The 20303-nt window shown below is 45.3% G+C and overlaps 1 protein-coding gene across 1 annotated transcript in view; it reads left to right on the top strand.

Moving 5' to 3' along the window:
• The window catches only part of LOC123756378 (uncharacterized), a 32917-nt gene extending 12967 nt beyond the window's left edge, over positions 1-19950 (top strand). Inside the window, exons 3-5 of the mRNA XM_069337615.1 lie at positions 15852-16553; positions 17861-18007; positions 19807-19950. Of these exons, the coding sequence (XP_069193716.1) occupies positions 15852-16553; positions 17861-18007; positions 19807-19950 (993 nt within the window). The remainder of the gene's footprint in view (positions 1-15851; positions 16554-17860; positions 18008-19806) is intronic.
• Positions 19951-20303: the final 353 nt, after the last annotated feature.

Below are 20303 nucleotides of genomic sequence, written 5' to 3' on the forward strand. Positions count from 1 at the left end.
ACTGAACTGCATAATCTAAATGGAGCCTAACCAGAGCAAGATATAGCTGAAGAACAACACCAGGTGTCTTGTTACTAACGCTTCGATTAATGAATCCCAGTGTCCAATTTGCATTATTACGAACATTTACTGTTACGGCCACTTTGGGCCAGTAACCGGGTTCTTGCTGTTATAACCTCTTCATCTATATCCAACCTCAAGTTGGTGTCTTTCACTCAGGACACAATACATCAGCAGTGTTCATCGAATCCTGGCGAAACCATTTTCCAGTATGACGAGAAAAATGGATGTTAGTGCAGTCTCTCTAGGGCAGATGGAATGCCAGTCACATGAACCAAAAAAGCAAAAAAAAAGTAAAAAAAAAGTTAAGACTGCTACAGTATTTGTCTTCACTGAGGTAACTGTAGGATAAGACAGAAAAAAAAACATTTAAAAATACTTTACTTAATAAAAATGACGTTAAACAAATTACAAAACAAAAAATAATATCCAGGCTTGGCTCTAATACAACGTGTGAAACAAACAATATGAACAATCAAATTTATGTTACGTTAATGTGCAAATAAAATATGGTGCTAAAATACTATGAGCTAGACTGCATAAACCTGTTACCACACCGAGATATGCCAACAGATCTTTTCAGTAGATCACTCAGGAGTAATCTGAATAAATAAATAAAAAAATAAATAAATAAAATGTTTATGTAGGTAAGGTACATACATACAATAAATTTTTACAAAGATTGGTTGACATATAGGTAGAGCTAGTACATACAATGCCTAAAGCCACTATTACGCAAAGCGTTTCGGGCATGATAAACTTAAATGACAAGCTTAATACTAATTGAGCATAATGAGTAGAATGAAAACAAGAAATGAAAACATAGATGAAAGCAGCACAAATACAATTATGTCGACAAACAGCGCTCTTAAAAAAAAACAGACATTGGTTGACAATAGAAGGGTACGGTAGGTTACAGGGAATTTATTAGGTATAGCTTCGTTTTTAACTTAAACTGGTTGAGAGAGGTACAGTCTTTAACATGGTTGGGAAGGTCATTCCACATTCTGGGCCCCTTGATTTGTAGAGCATTTCTAGTTTGATTAAGTCGTTCTCTAGGAATATCAAAACTGTATTTATTTCTGGTGTGGTGCTCATGGGTTCTGTTACATCCTTCTATGAAGCTTTTGAGATCAGGATTGGCATTATAGTTTAGCGTTTTATATATGTATAATACACATGAGAGAATGTGCAGTGACTTAATGTCTAACATATTCAGAGATTTGAGTAGGGGTACCGAGTGATGCCTGGGGCCAGAGTTGGATATTGTCCTAATAGCAGCTTTGTGTTGAGTAATTAGAGGACGTAAGTGATTTTGGGTAGTAGAGCCCCAAGCACAAATACCATAGTTGAGATATGGATAGATAAGGGAGTAATAGAGAGTCACCAGGGCAGGGCGTGGTACATAATATCTGATCTTAGAAAGAATGCCCACAGTTTTTGAAACTTTTTTTGATATATTTAGAATGTGTCCCCGGAAATTCAGCTTGTGGTCAATGAGAATGCCAAGGAATTTGCCATCTAATTTGTTACAAATTTGGGTATTGTGGATCGGTATTAATTAATATAATTAATTAATAGTATTAATGATCGGTATAAATTTGGGTATTATTGAATCGTGGTGGCGGCTGGCTTCTATTTATATGGAACGACGGCCGTCCAGGTGGTGTCGATAACTAGGAACCAGCTCACTTTAACTGCTTGTTTCGGCCGGTCTCTTCCTAGAGAGATTACTGTGACACCAGGTACACTTCGTCCACACCTAATGGCAAACCACTGGCGAGTTCATCTTTACATTGGGGCCAGTCCACACACAACGTATCTTCACGATGTGCCAATACCCCACCTCCACTCTCCAGATACACACTGGCAGAGGCTTTCAGCAACACACTGACAGGGATCTCAAATAGTCACATACAGGGGTAGCTAGCACCCTGGCAGAAGCCTCTAGTCGCTCACTAGCAGCACTTATCAACAGACGCACCACTGTCGTTTTGTAACTCTTTCTGGCCAATCCCGGGTACATCACTCCATACAACACTGCATACATCAGCAGCTAACATGCTGCTCTTACCGACGGCGGCCACTTAGTTCTGCCCAAGGTGAATTGCCCTCCTGTACGCCATCACATCCATATGTCACTTCTGTGAACATAAAACGTCATTAGCTAGACAGACAGTATACTAGGTGGCCCTAGGATAACACCCTTTCACCGGGAAATTGACATTGTAAATTGAAGAAACAACCTAGATGGCATTGGTCTCGATATGCCTCCCACCAGAGGTCATCATCATCGACCTCCTCTTCTACATGAGGCAGAAAACTGTTCACTGATACCACGCCACCACCAACAGATGGCGTAGCACCCAATACCAGGGAGTTGGAGTGCAGACCCATAGATGGAGCTGGAATCGCCACTCCATACTTCAGTAACGGTGTCAATACCGTAAAATTTATGCATTGATTTTTTGGTTTTAAATTCTTACTAATCATAACTCCCAGATCCCTTTTGAAATCTCAACACCATCTAGCTCATATCTTGTAACTCTATCATCATTACCTAGCCTCAAAACCTTACATATGTCAGCATTAAACTGCATCTGCCATCATTTGACCATTTTAAAACCCTATTTAGATCAACTTGAAGTGATAGTGAGTCTTTTTCCATGTTTATTTCCCCTTCTGATTTTTATGTCATCGGTAAATTTGCAAATATTGCTGCTCAAACCTAAATCTAAATGATTTATATACATTATGAATAACAGAGGGATCCCAGGGATCAGGGATCAAATCCAGAGATCTCATCACAATGGTTGTACTCTTCAAGTCACTTGTGTTGTCCCGTCTTGAGTACTGCTCAGTACTCACTTCCCCCTTCAGAGCAGGAGAGATTGCTGAAATAGAGGGAATACAGAGAACATATACGGCACGCATAGATGCAATAAAGCACCTAAATTATTGGGATCGTCTCAAAGCCCTCCAAATGTACTCACTAGAAAGAAGACGAGAGAGATATCAAATAATATACACCTGGAAGATACTGGAGGGCCAAGTACCAAATCTACACAGTAAAATAACAACGTACTGGAGTGAACGACATGGAAGAAAGTGTAGAATAGAACCAATGAAGAGCAGAGGTGCCATAGGCACAATCAGAGAACACTGTATAAACATCAGAGGTCCGCGGTTGTTCAACGTCCTCCCAGCGAGCATAAGAAATATTGCCGGAACAACCGTGGACATTTTCAAGAGGAAACTAGATTTATTCCTCCAAGGAGTGCCGGACCAACCGGGCTGTGGTGGGTATGTGGGCCTGCGGGCCGCTCCAAGCAACAGCCTGGTGGACCAAACTCTCACAAGTCGAGCCTGGCCTCGGGCTGGGCTTGGGGAGTAGAAGAACTCCCAGAACCCCATCAACCAGGTATCAACCAGAGGTCCCAGGACAGAGCTTAGAGGCACTCCACTTACAACATTTTCCCACTCTGACTTAACTCCATTTATACTAACTCTCTGTTTCCTTTGGTACAGCCATGCCCTAATCCAACTTAATATAGCACCCCTAATACCATGAGCCTCTATCTTTTTAATCAGTCTTTCATGTGGCACTGTATCAAAAGCTTTGCTAAAGTCAAGGTACACAACATTACAAACACTATCAACTGCCCCCACTATGCCGGAATAAAAGATAGCAAATTTGTTAAACATATACGGCCATTTGTAAAACCACGATATGAATCATTTATTAATTTATGTTTTTCTAGATGAAGACGAATAGTATTTGCAATTATCGATTCGAGTAACTTTTCCACAATAGACATTAGGCTAATTGGCTGATAGTTTGACGCAAGTGATTTATCTCCTTTCTTGAAAATTGGTACCACATTAGCAACCCTCCACGACTCTGGTACTCTGCCTGACTAATGATTTATTAAATATGATAGACAATGGCTTGCAAAGCTCCTTTTTGCATTCCATAAGCACCCTGGCAAACACTTCGTCTAGCCCTGGGGATTTGTTTGGCTTAAGTTTCACTATTTGTTTAATAACATCCTCCCTGGTAACTACTAAACTAGTCAACCTGTCCTCTTCCCCACCCACATAGACTTGTTTGACTGAAGGCATAATGCTCAGTTCTTCTTTAGTAAATACAGAGATAAAATATTTATTACAATTACTACACATCTCTTTGTCATTGTCAGTTATCTGACCTGTCTCAGTTTTTAATGGACCTATCCTTTCCCTAATCTTTGTTTGATATAATTGAAAAAACCCTTTAGGATTTGTCTTTGCTTGCCCTGCTATGCAAATTTCATTGTTTCTTTTTGCCTTCCTAATCTCTTTTCTGGGGGGGGGGGGGAGGGGAGCCCCTTCGGCTCCCCGGAGCTATCCAGGCTGATATGGATAACCATCGACCAGGACAGGCACCAAGAAAGGTAAGTGTCTCAAAACAAACCCCTATTCTGGTTAAAACAACAAAAATAGCCAAACGAGTGGACAGAACTCCCCAAATGAAAACGAGCAATCAAGGATGACGTCACACGAGCCGCGATGCTTGTCTGCACAGCTGCACTCTTCCCAAGAGGGGGAAGGGGGTGCTCCAGACCCACCACACCGGTAATCCAACCACTAGTTCTTAGGATGATGTGATAGTGGCACGGTCGGGTGGCTCCAGCTCTGGATTCTCTTGCTGTGCTGTGCTTGGTGTTCAGTACTGCTCTTACTGTGGATTGTGAGCTGGGAGTAATATTCACAGGTACTCGGGCTGCATGTGCTTAGGGTTACCTTCCTTGAGTGCCCTGTAAGTACTGCCCTTGGGGTTTGGGGTTACAAGTCACATTAGGGTCTACTTCTATGGTCTTTTGCTGCTTGGTAATTGACCACCCCGAGTGTTGAGGGTTTTCCTACCTTGTTTACCTTGGGGTAAGTGGTAGTTTTTTGCACCGGTGGGGCGCGGGGTGCTGCGCAGCTAATTTTCACCTATTACAGCAGCCGGCTCTGTTCCTCTTGGGTATGTTATCCTTTTGTGGGGTTGTTCTTTTATTGTTTTAGCCTGGTAGGGGGGTCTGCCTTTGTGTCCCTTGCCCCTGTTAGTTAGGGTGTTGACCTCTTGTGTCTGGTGGTACCCCCTGCTACGCCCCCATTCGTGAATACGTCCCGGTTGTTCAGCTTTTGCAGTTTGTTTGGTAGACCTGTTAGGTGCCGGTTAGCAGTACCCCGCCTGGGCTTACCCTTAGCAATACGAGTCTAAGGGCCCCGGGAATCCCCGAGGAGGTGCACGGGTCTGATGGATGCGACCCTGGGTCTCCTCTCACTTTGTGCGCGTTTGAGGGTTGCTCTGTCCCCCTTGTCTCAGGGCAACGCTCATTGTTTTTGCCTCTATCATGCTGCCTGTTGGGTTAGTGACACCTTCGACCCTGAGTCCTGTGAGCACTGTTGCTTGTTTGTGACTCGATTCACCCACTCTGATGATTTTCTTCAGGTGCAGGCGGATCAGGTGTTACATGTTTCGTTAGTTGCTTCCCCGGTTGCCCCTAAGGCTGCCCCGTAGTGACCCGGACTTGGGGTTGTTGGTTGCTTCGACCTTGATTCAGTCCGCACCCTCTGGTTCAGTCCCTGCTGTGGTTCATTCTGTCGCCCCCCCCCCCCCCCTTTTCTCTTGCTTCCTGCTCCGAAGCGTCTGAGGGCTTCATAGTCGGGGCAGGGTTTAGAAGTTTCTGAGACTCGGGCAGTGTCAGGGGTTGCCCCTTCCAGGGAGTTGATGGAGGTATTCGAGTCAGTTCCTCCAGCTGTAGCACCGAGGTCTGACCAATGGGCCCCCTCCCTTCCTGCTTTTCCGGCTGTTCCGGCTTTTTCTTGTGAAGATGGAGCTTTGGGGAATGACTCGCTCCCGGGGCCTGATGTGGAGGTTCCTAGGGTTGGGGAGGAGTTGCCTTGGGAGCTTTGGGCCCCATTGGACCCTGCTGGGGTTTTCCAACCCTCTGAACAGGGCTGGCCGTTACGGGGAGTAGGGTTTTCCTTTTCCCCCTCTGCGTACGAGTTTTTTGGGCGCCGACCCCTCCCCGGGTTCGGTTCCATGTCCCATCGGGTTCGTCGGTTCCGTCCTGCCGGTGGGTACTTTTTGCCATTTTCTCACCCTTCTTATCTTGGACATGTATTCTCCATCATGTCACAGTCTTGTTCTCCTCGTATCGGGATCCTGCATGACCATTGGTCTCGGATACCACTGGGCCCATATGAGCCTTCATGATTTTGTTTGCTTCTCTAGGATCTCGAAGGTTCGGTAAGGTCTTTGATACTTCCCATATTACTGGAATGTCTGGCAGCTTCCGGTGAGACTTATCTCCAGTTAGGACACGTTGGTCCTCTTCAGTGCTTCTTCTTGGTTTTTGATACTATATCTGATTACAGTGGTACCTCGAGTAACGAATTTAATCCGTTCCATGTTCGTCATGTGAAACGGATGTCATACAAAACGAGTGTCCCCCCATGTAACCAGTGTGATGCACTCTGTTTATTGTGAAATTCCCCCAGTGTGCATGACATCAAATGTTACCCAAAATATCATTTTTCTTTGTAAAATGATAAATTACCTTCCCTGAATATGTCTAAGTAAAAATAATTACCAAATTCCACTTACTTTGGCTGTGAGGACGTGGACAAGGTGTGCTGTGATGTCATCAGGGCCTGGTCGCCCGTGTGTGAAGCTCCCAGACACGGTCGCGCAGGCCATTCTAGCACCGCGTGTTGCCACAAATATATTTTCAAATATTTTTTCTATGTATTTCCAATGTGGTATTATTTGTTTCTTTTATCGTATATGATGCATATTTGTGACCTTTACAATATGTATACAGTAGAATGTTCATAATTTTCCATGAAACTGTGATACATGTGTCAGTAATGTGTCCACAATAAATAAAATAAAAAAAATAAAAAAATGTTTATTTAGGTAAGGTACATACATACAATAAATTTTTACAAAGAATGGTTGACTTATAGGTAGAGCTAGTACATACAATGCCTAAAGCCACTATTACGCAAAGCGTTTCGGGCATAATGTTTATGTCACAATAAATGTTTATTGTCACAATATTACGTGGTAAAAATTCACTAATATTACAATATGTACAGTTTCATATACTATTTACACAGTAACACACTGTATTACACACTCAGTACTTTGGAGGTGCGTAATAGTCAACGAAGTAGTCCATGGTACACAGCGCGACTTTGCTCTCCTTGCACCAGCTACAGATAGATTTTCGTTTCCTGTTTCATCGTTCTGTGTGCTTGCAAATAACGCACTCTCGTGCACCCTTGGCTTTAGTACTTGTAGGTGGTATGTAGCCAAGCTTGTAAAGCATAAGGTAGTATTGAAACGATTATAGGAAAAGCTCAATTTGTAAGGTAGTCTTGAAAAGATTGCTTTGTAAGGTCCCACACAGGAAGAGATTCAGCTAGCCTCAAAGAGTGTCCATCAGTCAGGAAGAGATTCAGGTATTCTTGAAAATATCAATGAACAACACCACCATGGAAGCCGCTAACACTGTTCATCTATGCTACTTGTATCAGATGCATCATCACTGAACGCAGACAACAATTCATCAAAGTATCTATATAAATTGGAGATGGCAAGGGTGGGGCTCAGAGCTACACCTGGATACGCTCGCTGTATCATGCTCATAGGTGCTGTATCACTGGCATCCGACCGTTGTGATAAGCCCTTATTGCGCCTAGCTTCACCAATGTTATGACCCTTATGTTCTTCAAGCAATAGGGTCTGAATTGCACCGACTAAGCGCAGTCTTTTAACACCGTGTCGGACAGGTGTTTGAGAGCCAGAGGAACGTGTGCCACAAATGGTTGCTCACGCACTACTAACCCAGCCAGCAGCCCTTGTCTTTCATATTCGTTATAGCAAAAGGTTCGTTCAGTGTTTGTTGGGTAGGCTGCTCCATTATGACAATCTTTGTTTCAAATGTGTTCCATTTGTTTTGTATTTGTCACTTACGTCTCAATAATGGAGCAGCCTACCCGACAAACACTGAACGAACCTTTATAGCATTTGTCCATTTTTCAAATTGTTTCAACAGTTCTTTTATTTTTTTTTATTTAAGAAACATGGAGCAGCCGACCTGTAGACCACCGAACGAACCTTTTTGACATTTGTACTGGTTTTCAAAATTCTTATTTTTTTTATTATTTACGTTTTTTGTATGTAAGAAACATGGAGCAGCCTACCTGCCGACCACCGAACGAACCTTTTGCTATAAGACAAATGAAAAATAAATATTGAACACATTTGAAGAAAGGAAAATGTCATAATGGTTTGTTGAGTATACATGTAAGGTAGGCTTCTCCATTATTGAGACGTAAATGACAAATACAAAACAAATGGAACATATTTGAAACAAAGAAAGATTGTTATAATGGAGCAGCCTACCTGCCGAACACCGAACGAACCTTTTTGACATTTGTTGTATATCAGACATTTCATTTCTTTTTTCCTACAAAAACGTCAATGCTTTGCAACATCTCAGCAGTCACCCTTTTATATCCCAGCATCATTAGCATCTTTAAACAAGAACAACATAATTTATGTGCATCGTCGGAGGCGTCTAAGAATGTGCAAGAAGAAGCGCGACCCCATCATGTGGTGTTGACGTTACTCAAACCAGCGTTCGTCATACGGGACGATTTGACGCCGATTGGGCCGTTCGTTACCCAAAATGTTCGTCTTTTGGGGCGATCGTTATGCGAGGTACCACTGTATTTATACTTAACATCTTCTCTCCGTGCTCTGTCTCGGCATTGAAAATAATCATTAAATACACCTAGTTGGCACCCTCCCCCACCAGGTGGGTAGTGCGGTTCAGACCTCATGTGTCCTGCGCATGTGCCGTGGGTGTTTGTTTTGTTTATGGACAGTGTACACAAGTGTTGGTGTTCCGCGTCCTTTTCTCTCGGGTACTTCACCGCTCTCGCTCCTCTTATCTCTCCAGTCAGAGCCCATTAGATACTGGGGGTGTTATAGATTATGTATATGGGGAGGACACCTAGTTCTTTTCTCTACATACGGGTGTATGACGCCTCATTCACTTCTACTCCTCATCTTTTCCTCCTTCACATACAACTCTGGCTGTATTTCACTAGCGATGCTCCTGGAACATTATACGGCTATGCTGTGTCGTAACACGATAGTGCATAAGCTCTACAGGTGAGCTTATACGATCTGGCAACACTTTTGGCCAGGCGCTGGTTCGCGGTTTGGATGAGTGTTGGGTATTGTTTGTGGCATTTTGTATGGGCCATTGCGTGCTTCTTACCGTGTCCTATCTTTGTCAATCTGTATTGTTATTCATTACATGGTGGGGCACAGCTCCGTCTTTCGAGTTCTTTCTTTAGTCTTTCAGTGCCTGGGTCTTTTCTTGCTTCTGGGCGCTCCTTCTTTAACTTGTGACAATAATCTCTTTCTAGAGAGATTGAGCCTGCTCTTCCATACCTCAAGTTACATCCAGTTAACAAGTATAAGATGCTACATTCAAGATACGTCACCGGTAGCACAAAACGTTTTGACCAGGAGGCAAAACGTACCCAAGATCCCCCCTACTCCACACACCCTCCACGCCGGCTTGTCGTCAAACCAGCAAACTACCCATACCAGCCTGCCTGCTCCTGATTGGTGACTCGCCGACCGCGCACCTGCACACTGCACCTCCGCGCCATCTACCTGAATCGACGTCGGAGCCCTGACCAGCTATCAACTTCAGAATATTCTTTGTGCTCTTAGAGTTGACATCTCTCTCTGGCATACTAAGCTTACTGGCTTGTATACGAAGGGAGGTCTCAGCCATAGCCGATATTCTCAGCACCATTTTACTATTTCACCTTTATACTATTGTGTCTCACATTGCCTTTGCATTTATCTTTGTTATTTAATTGTATTTTTCATACCCCGAGATTTGTCTTTATTTTCATTTATGTTTAAAGTAAATATATTAAAGTTTCATTGTTCATACTTTGTGTTTTACGTGTTCCTCCCTCTAACTTACCACAGACAACAGGCAAGCAGTCTATCTTTTTTTTGTAAGTGTGACCAGGCATTGACACCTGCCTGGTCGGCAGGAGGACTGCTGAACATCAACACTCCAACACTTTCCCGTCACAGACTCCCTCCATGCTCTCTGGACACTCGTTCATTGACCGCCGTGCAGTTCCTGGGTGAGCCCTTCCATATTCATTGGATTCTCTGTGTGTGTGTGTAGTAGTAGGCCCAGTTCATGACATTCCCATTTGCTGCCTCAGTCTTCTTTGTTCCTCATATTGCTTCTACTCTCTTGTCCCTAGCTGTTGGTGCTTGGACTGTCTTTAAGGTCATTTCCTATCTCTATACTACACATTATGTTTTTTAGTATGTGCATATTGACTATACTAATGTTTGTGCTAGGTTGGACTATGTCTGTGTTCAGTTCCCTGATTTTGCACAGTTCGCATGCTCAGATATGATCCTGTGTTCTTTCATCTTCTCCTTGTATGTCATTACCAGCTTCTGGGTTGCCCTGTATGCAGGTGGATGTAGATTCCGTTTGTCCTCTTCTGCCCCTACTGTGTCTTTTCGTTGCGTCAAGAGGTGCTAGGTTTACGCCCCTGGCTCCGGTCTTTTCTTTGTGTTTCTTTCTGGACGGCATGTTTTTGTTTTCGTGCTGTTCATGTCCTGGTTAGTTCTCCTCATACATGGCTTTGCGTGCGTCGTTCTGCCTTGCCGGGGCTGGTTGCATTGCTCCTGCAGGATTCGGTGTCCCTGTATTTTGCATCGCGTCTTGCATTTCGACTCGTGATGCTTACTTTCTTGTTGACCTCGACCTGGGCCCTGACTATTAGGTTTTCGTCGCAATTTTGTTCTTGCTGTTTGCAGCGTCTGCGGTTTGGCATTTTTCTGCTAGCGGCTTCATGTTGTTATCCGTTGTCGAACTTGTTGGTCCTACAGGGGTCCTGGAGGGTTCCCCCCTGGAAGGGGCATGTCTGCTCGCCCGGGTTGGTTCTTTTCTGGCTCGCCGAGTTTGAGTTCCTGGTTTCCTGGCTTATCCCACCAGTTGACACGTTCCTCATCTCAAGATGACACTTCTCACGAGTTTCGCGACGGGACCACGGCGTCTCCGATCTTCTGAGGAGCTTGCTAGTATTGGGGAATTTTCTGTATGGCAGACGTTCCATCTGGTTCCTTGCTTGCCTTGATTTCTGGCACTGCTTGCTTAGTGTTCACATCCGGGGTTTTCCCACAGCTCCGCCTCTTCCCATGCTCGGTCCGATCTGTGACAGGGCTGGTTCGGTTTCCGCCTCGAGTCTTCCAGTCTGATACTTCTGTCTCGAGTCTCTCACCATCTGTTGGTGTTCAGGTGGCTTTGTTGATGGTGTCCCACCTGCGTGCTTCGTCTCGGCGGCGGTATGTTTTTTTTTGGCGGTCCTTCCCATTTCTTTTTGTCCCTTCATAGGTAGGCTGCGTTTTTTTTGGTGTAGTCTTATCCTTCTTTTGTGGCGGTTTAGGACTGTCATCTTACCACATACTGTCACCTTGTCTTGTGCGGCACTGGTGGAGCTGCTCCGGTTAGCTTTGGTTTTGGTGTTCCTTCTGCACCAATTCGCGAGCTGTCTCTGGCGTGGTTCACCTCCAGCCTGTTCATGTGCCGCTTGAGCCGTCCTGCTCCTTTGATTTGGGGCTTTCTCCTCTCTTCTCCTCAGTTTCTTGTGACCCCTTCAGTTCTGGATTGTTTTTCCGAGGCTCTTTTCTTGTTAACATTGGCCTCTGGGGGTCGGGTCGGGGGAGCTTCATGCTCTCCTCCGGCACAGTTTTTCTACTCCCTTGGTCCTTCGTGTTAGGCTGTTTGCTTGCAGCAGTCTCCTTTTCTGACAGAGATCATCAATTAACTTTAGTCAGGCCGGGGTTCATCATGTGTTGCATCCGGTTGCAGAGCTCTGCCGTTATTTGCGTGCCACAGCCTCGGTGGCCAGGGACGCGCTTTGAATTGCTCCGGTTTCCATTCTTCCCTGTTCCCGGGTTTGGGTCTCTCAGGTTTTCCGCAGGGTAATTCGGTCCACCTAGTTTGTGGTCTATCTCCGTGCCCATGACGTTCGTAAGTTTGCTGCTCTTGCTGCCATCTTCGGTAACATTTCTTGGGCTGACAATCGGGCACGGGGTTTTTGGCGGTCAAACAGGGTCCTGGCTGCATGCTACCTCATGATTGTTCCTGGGCCTAGTCGGGCCTGTATCGCTTTGGGTCGGCGGTTGCAGCCTATTGTCTCGATTTCGTGTTGAGATGTGAGTATTGATCGACTCCCGGGTAAGTTCCTCTAGTTTTTGTCTTTGGTTAAGTAGTTCCAGGGAGCCGAAGGGGTTCCCCCCAGAAAACCAACGTTGAATGTAATGAAACGCCATTTTCTGGGTTAGCCCCCGGAGGCTCCCCGTCAAACCCCCCCCCCCCTCCCCTTGGTTGGCGTTTTTTCGCATGTTTTGACAGCCAGACTAAGTTGGACAGCTCCACCTCCTTTCCCGGGGAGGGTGGAGCTGCGCAGACATGCTGCACAGCTCGTGTGACATCATGCTTGATTGTTTTCATTTGGGGAGTTCTGTCCACTTGTTTGGCTATTTTTGTTGTTTTAACCAGAATATGGGTTTTTTTGAGACGCTTACCTTTCAGGGTGCCTGTCCCTGTCGATGGCAGATATAGAATGCTCCAAATCACATGTGCATTTCTATAGGCCATTGCTCCTCGTGCCTCTCTGAGAGGGCCAGATTCTGGCTTGTGGTTCCCGGTAGGCCTAGAACTCCATCCACACTGATGCCAAAGGTTAGTGATGTCTTTATCAGCCTGGATAGCTCCGAGGAGTCGAAGGGACTCACCCAGAAAATGATGTTTCATTACATTCAATGGTGGTTTTTTAACATTTCTAACCAGTTGGATGAATTCTTGTTCTAAACTGAATTCCCCATTTCTAATCCTTTTGTACCAAGCTCTCTTTCTACATATAAGATTCTTCAGATCCTTTGTTATCCATTTCGGGTCATTAGAATTCGATCTATTCAATCTGTATGGCATACTACGTTCCTGTGCTTTGCTTAGAATATTTTTAGATAAGTTCAATTTTGAATACACATTGAAATCCCTCTTTACATCACCAATTGCTGGGTTCTCGTCTCGCACTAAGACCAGCCCACTTCCCGTGCCCAGGACATTCCACTCTATTTCACCCAAAAACATTCTTAGATCATTAAAATCAGCTTTTTGAAAATCTGGCACCTTAACAGAATTTTCTCATATAAATCTATTCCATTCTACGCTAAATCTGATTTCTTTATGATTTCTGTTCCCTAGCTCACTCCCTATTTCAATTTCATTAATTTGTGTTTCCCTGTTAACACTAAGTTTAAAATATTATTTTCCTGCATTGGTTCCTTAACCCGTTAACTGCGCAACACATCATATGATGTGTTCAGTGATGTGCAGTAACTTGCACTACACATCATATGATGTATTGGAGTACTACGCAAGATTTAACGGCCCGCGGATATACAGGGTTCACCACACTTTCATCAGGGCTCTTGTAAACAGACGCCATTTAAAAAAAAATCGTAGGCCAAATTCCTGGGTGTGAGGGGCCTCAGTATTGAGTAAGCAACCAAGCCTGACGCACGCAGCATGAGCTCACAGCACTGCTGTTCAGCTTGTGACCACAGCATTGCCTAAAAATGCCATAATATACATGTTCTTGCTATTATTTAGCGAAGATATTATTACAGAAGACCCCTGACTGTGATAAAACTGACCAGGATTCTGATAATAGTAGGATTGTGGTGATATTTAGCACTGTGCTCCATGGAGGGAGGAGTAATGCTGTGGGAGGGAGGATGGTGGCGTTGTCTTCTGACTGTGTGTGGCCACCTTTTATTGACTGCACTCTCCATACCAGCTTAGTGGTTCGCTATGGTGAACACAAATGTAGATACTTATATATAACGTGTGTACAGAGTGTAATAACAGCAATAGGAGTAGGTTGAGAGCACAACTTATGTTGTTTACTGGTAGCCACTATGGTCTTTGGGCACCATACCAGCTTACTTGTACAAGTATGGTGAATAAAACAGGTAGATACTTATATATAATGTGCATATACAGGGTAATAACACCACAAACAGTATTGTTGGAGAAGAAATATTAGTGCGTCTGGCCTTGAGGGTGGCCGCCACCAGCTGACTGTGTAAGTAGCTATGTCACCCATGACACAAATGCTGCTTGACCTAGATGCTCTAGATATTTCATCCCATTGATGCTTTGCTTCCATCCTGTCAAAGTTTGGTGGCCTTTATATAACTCCTATTATAAGATTTTAGCTTTTTCATTTAATTCTAACCAAATAGTTTGTGTGTAGCTCAGTTTTGATTCCCTCTTTGAGACTACATTTCAAATTTTCCCGAACATATATGGCTACTCCCCCTTTCTCGTCTAATATATTTATCTGTGTGAAATAGTTTAAATCCGCTTATTTGATATTCAGCTATTAGTTCTTTATTTTCTACTTTCATCCATGTTTCGGTAAGTGCAATAATATAAAAAAAAATTCTGTGCAGACGAGCATTTAAATTGTGTATTTTGTTTCTTAAACTCCTACTATTAGTGTAATATACCTTAAGTGTATTGTTATTTTGAGGCGCTTCTCTTTCCCCTGTTCGTTTTGCCAATTTGCTTCCTCCACTAACACATACTTTTATTACCTCCTTTCTCCATATCAATTTCTATAACACTATCCAGTTACAGTTTAAACCCAAACAAACCCCTCCAACCACAGGTTCCAATGAGTTGGCAACAGCAACCACCCCAGCCCTAGATAGATGCACCCCGTCCTGAGCATACATGTCATTTCTTCCATTGAAGTGTTCCCAGTTATCTACGAATGATATTGCATTTAATTTGCAATATTTGTCCAGTTGGCAATTGACACCAAGTGCTCTCGTCAACTATTCGTTTCCATCTCCCTTTCTTGGAAGAATGCCACATATGACCGGGATTCCTCCCTTGCTCCTAACTAATTCTATGGCTGTCTTAGACCTCTGTATCAGTGTCTCACTCCTAACTTGTCCTACAACATTTTCACTGGCACTGATACAAATAATGGGTTTGTTCCCATTTCCAGTTATAACATCATTCATGTTGTTAACAATATCACAAATTCCTGCTCCCAAATAGCAAACCCTTAACTTGTTCCCCCTATCCCTGGCACAAAACATTTTAGCCAAATACCTCACCTGGGAATCTCCCACAATGAAAATTCGCTTAAGTACTCCCATCACTTTGTGAGCATCTTGAGGGACTTGCGCTCCCTTCGTTGTCTTCCCTTTCAAGGGACTAAGACCAACTTAAACTAAGAATACTTGATCTTTCCTCCATTATCACATACGATACATACATTTCCTTCCATTATTCGTAAGAAAGTAAGGACGGGTTTTGTTAGTCTTTACTCTCGGGTACAGCTTACAAGCAGCCCTACTGCTGCTATATGTTACCTAAAAATATTATCCTATACTCCGGGATATATTTATAAAAAATATTGGCCCTTCTGTGGATATGTTAATCTGTCAGTAATATTAACTCTGCTCTAGAATAGCTAATACAAAAAATGTATGTAAATATTATATAATTACTATTAGTAAATAAAGTACCTGTACTGTAATATTACTTTTTTGAGGTGTCACTGTACTGTAATAATACATATAGCTTAACCAAATATTCTTTCCACAGGATAACAAGCCAGAGGAATGTTCAGTGTGTTATAACGATTATGACGACAATCAGCTACGGCCTCGCACACTGCCGTGCGGCCACACATTCTGCTCCCAGTGTATTGACAATGCTATCAAGAATGGTCAGCTGACCTGCCCCAGCTGCCGGGCCCAGCACGCTGCCACAGCTGCTACTCAGTTCCCAATTAGCTATGCTGTGGAGGCTTTAGTTAGGAAACTGAAAGATATCCAGCTAACAACTGAGGAAGTAGTGCCAGCAAAACCTTATGAAAGTCCCGCCAGAGGCATCAGTAAGAAGTTACGTTCCCTGGTGCAGGAGCAGAAGAGCATCATCAGCAGCCTCATTACTAGCTGTGAAGAGGTACTGTCCCAGCTGGGGGAGTACCGGGGGCAGCTAGGGTACTGGAAGACTTGCCACCTCCAGCTCCAGGGCAGACTCTATGCTCTGGTAGAGCAGAACAAGTCAGCAATGAAGCTCTTGGAACTGGAGGATACCAGTGTGGTGGATATGACAACACAAGGAGAGGAAAGGAAGACTCGGCTGCAGGCCATGTTGGGAAGCCTCGACACAGTCAACACCCCACAGGAGGTTGACACAACCATAGACACAGCTGATGAGTGCAGCACGAAAATAAAAGATTGGCTGGAGAAGTGCCAGGAACTCTTCCCAAATGTCAAGACTGTCCACACCTTAGTGAAGGTACGCTGCTGAAGGTCACATTATTCTCACCCAACTGAGTGTAGTATTGCCTCTATATAAACACTTTTGACATGGAGACACATCAAGATGAGAGTTGACTTTATATATAGGAAATTTTTTGCTCTAACACCTGAAACATTTTTATTAATAAAGTCAACTGTCATCTTGGTGTTTCTCTACACTGTGGTCAGTGTAGAGAAACAACGTTACTTGTATTTTCCAGTTACTTAGTCTGATGCTTCATTATAGTCCAGTTACTTTACTCAGAGCATGATGCTTCATTATAGTCCAGTTACTTTACTCAGAGCCAGATTCTTCATTATAGTCCAGTTACTTTACTCAGAGCCTGATGCTTCATTATACTCCAGTTACTTTACTCAGAGCCTGATGCTTCATTATAGTCCAGTTACTTTACTCAGAGCCTGATGCTTCATTATAGTCCAGGTTCCAAATTAATGTTTGTGTTGGTAATGACAGGTGCAGGAGACCATCAGGGAGGCCCTGGAGATGATGACCACAGAGACAGGTGCCACAGCTGACCCGTACACCTGGGAGACTCAGCCTCCACCATTAATGTTTGTGTTGGTAATGACAGGTGCAGGAGACCATCAGGGAGGCCCTGGAGATGATGACCACAGAGACAGGTGCCACAGCTGACCCCGTACACCTGGGAGACTCAGCCTCCACCATTAATGTTTGTGTTGGTAATGACAGGTGCAGGAGACCATCAGGGAGGCCCTGGAGATGACGACCACAGAGACAGGTGCCACAGCTGACCCCGTACACCTGGGAGACTCAGCCTCCACCATTAATGTTTGTGTTGGTAATGACAGGTGCAGGAGACCATCAGGGAGGCCCTGGAGATGACGACCACAGAGACAGGTGCCACAGCTGACCCCGTACACCTGTGAGACTCAGCCTCCACCATTAATGTTTGTGTTGGTAATGACAGGTGCAGGAGACCATCAGGGAGGCCCTGGAGATGACGACCACAGAGACAGGTGCCACAGCTGACCCGTACACCTGGGAGACTCAGCCTCCACCATTAATGTTTGTGTTGGTAATGACAGGTGCAGGAGACCATCAGGGAGGCCCTGGAGATGATGACCACAGAGACAGGTGCCACAGCTGACCCCGTACACCTGGGAGACTCAGCCTCCACCATTAATGTTTGTGTTGGTAATGACAGGTGCAGGAGACCATCAGGGAGGCCCTGGAGATGACGACCACAGAGACAGGTGCCACAGCTGACCCCGTACACCTGTGAGACTCAGCCTCCACCATTAATGTTGTGTTGGTAATGACAGGTGCAGAGGACCATCAGGGCGGCCCTGGAGATGATGACCACAGAGACAGGTGCCACAGTTGACCCCGTACACCTGGGAGACTCAGCCTCCAGCATCATGAATAAAGTTCAGGAAATCACTGGAGAGATCCCCCAGAAGCAATTAACGGTAAGGTTTTTATTTTCTCTCATAGGTCATACCACAAGATATTGAGTTGCGTTTTGAGGAGAGGAAGCCTGTTCTTAGGTTTATGGAGGTTCCCCAAGGTCAACAACTGACTTTCTTTAACATACAATACACAATAGTTGCCTAACTCCTGGTAAACATTTACTGGTAGGTGAACAACAGAAACAGGTGAAAAGAAACATGTGAATCATTTCCGTCCTGCATAAAGATTGAACCTGTGATCCTGGCCCCCTCACAGAGGCGCAGAGACCGGGTGACACTCCACCAACCTACCGGGAAAGCATCCAGGAAGACAGTGAACCAAAACAGACCACTGCTGGGTTCGAAGAGACTGAAGCCTTGAAACTGCCAACAAACTCCCAAACAATGACAACATCAACCCCCTGCCAGTAGAGGGGGGGCTGGAGCTACAGGTCCAGCACCAACCCCCTGCCAGTAGAGGGGGGCTGGAGCTACAGGTCCAGCACCAACCCCCTGCCAGAAGAAGGGGGCTGGAGCTACAGGTCCAGCACCAACCCTCTGCCAGTAGAGGGGGCTGGAGCTACAGGTCCAGCACCAACCCTCTGCCAGTAAAGGGGGGCTAGAGCTACAGGTCCAGCATCAACACCCTGCCAATAGAGGGGGCTGGAGCTACAGGTCCAGCACCAACCCCCCTGCCAGTAGAGGGGGCTGGAGCTACAGGTCCAGCACCAACCCTCTGCCAGTAGAGGGGGCTGGAGCTACAGGTCCAGCACCAACCCCCTGCCAATAGAGGGGGCCTGGAGCTACAGGTTCAGCACCAACCCCCCTGCCAGTAGAGGGGGCTGGAGCTACAGGTCCAGCACCAACCCTCTGCCAGTAGAGGGGGCTGGAGCTACAGGTTCAGCACCATCCCCCTGCCAGTAGAGGGGGCTGGAGCTACAGGTGCAACACAAACCCCCTGCCAATAGAGGGGGCTGGAGCTACAGGTCCAGCACCAACCCCCCCTGCCAGTAGAAGGGGGCTGAAGGTCCAGCACTAACCCCCTGCCAGTAGAGGGGGGGTCTGGAGTTACAGGTCCAACACCAACCCCCTGCCAGAATATAGAGGGTGGAGCTACAGGTTGTCACGCGCCGCTCACCTTGGCCTTGTGTTACATGAGGTTACAGTTAAACAGCGGGGGATCGTGCTACTGATCCTATAACCTCACGCCGTGGGACTTCACTCCCTCCACTAGGGTATCACATTTCACCCCCGGGAGCTCTCCTAGTCATACCTCAAGACCGGTCATCACATGACCTTGGACCCAAGGAGGAGAGGAGAAGGCCCAGCCCACACTACTAAACTCAATCCTGCAGTATGTGACTCCACCACCGGGCCTGCCCACCTGTGCGTGTAGAGAATTTGCCGGACTTCCGGCCGTAGCCTCACTTTCACCTCTTCCTTCCTGGTCGCCAGCTGGGTAATTCTCTCTGTGTCCCAGCAACGCCGTTAGTTCAAATATAATATATTTACAGCAGCCTAGGACCTTACTGTGTGCTGCCAATACTAGAATTCAAATGTACAGTCATGTTGCCATCTCAGGGTCACTCATTAGGGAATGCCAGTACCAGTGTTCAAATCTCATGTCGTGTTGCCAACACAGGGTCTCTCTCTGTCATTCCAGTAACAGTACAGTATAATCATGTTATTAACCTCAAAGCTCAATGAGATGGAGGTTATACCAAAAGCAGTGATAAAATAGTAAAAGTTTACTCAAAATAAACTACAACACACAAGATACATGTATGAATTTATGGAAATAATAATAATAATGATGACAGCAAGGCTCCTCTGGTGGCCGCCAGCAGCTCGCATCAGCTGATGAATTAAAGGGATCACTGGCCCCTCCTCACTGGGGCGGCTCCGTCAGCGTCGCTCCTCACTCCTCCACGGGCCGGCCACACGCTGTCTTCACCACTCAGTAGAATAATATATACGTGCTGTCCCACAGCCTAGTCTACTCCTATGACTTATATGCACTCTAATAAATGCCTACGCATAATAATAGGCCTATCTTGCCTAACAATCAAGGGAATTATGGGAGGGAAATATGATCTACCTTAACATATCCCGTCCTCAGACGCCTAGGCTCCAGTCACCCGTTGGGTACTCCGTTTCTCGCGTTGTTCCCAGTGTTCCAGAAGCATCACCAGTCCATAGGTGTGAAGATCCTCGGCATCTCCGTGCTCATTCCCTGAGTGATGTTCCTGGGCGTTGGCTCATCCATTCGTCACTGCATGCGTCGTTCCATCAAGCATTCCTTCACCGAGACCACACT

The sequence above is a fragment of the Procambarus clarkii genome, chromosome 38 (assembly GCF_040958095.1).
Source record: "Procambarus clarkii isolate CNS0578487 chromosome 38, FALCON_Pclarkii_2.0, whole genome shotgun sequence".
In the NCBI taxonomy this organism is placed as follows: Eukaryota; Metazoa; Arthropoda; class Malacostraca; order Decapoda; family Cambaridae; genus Procambarus; species Procambarus clarkii.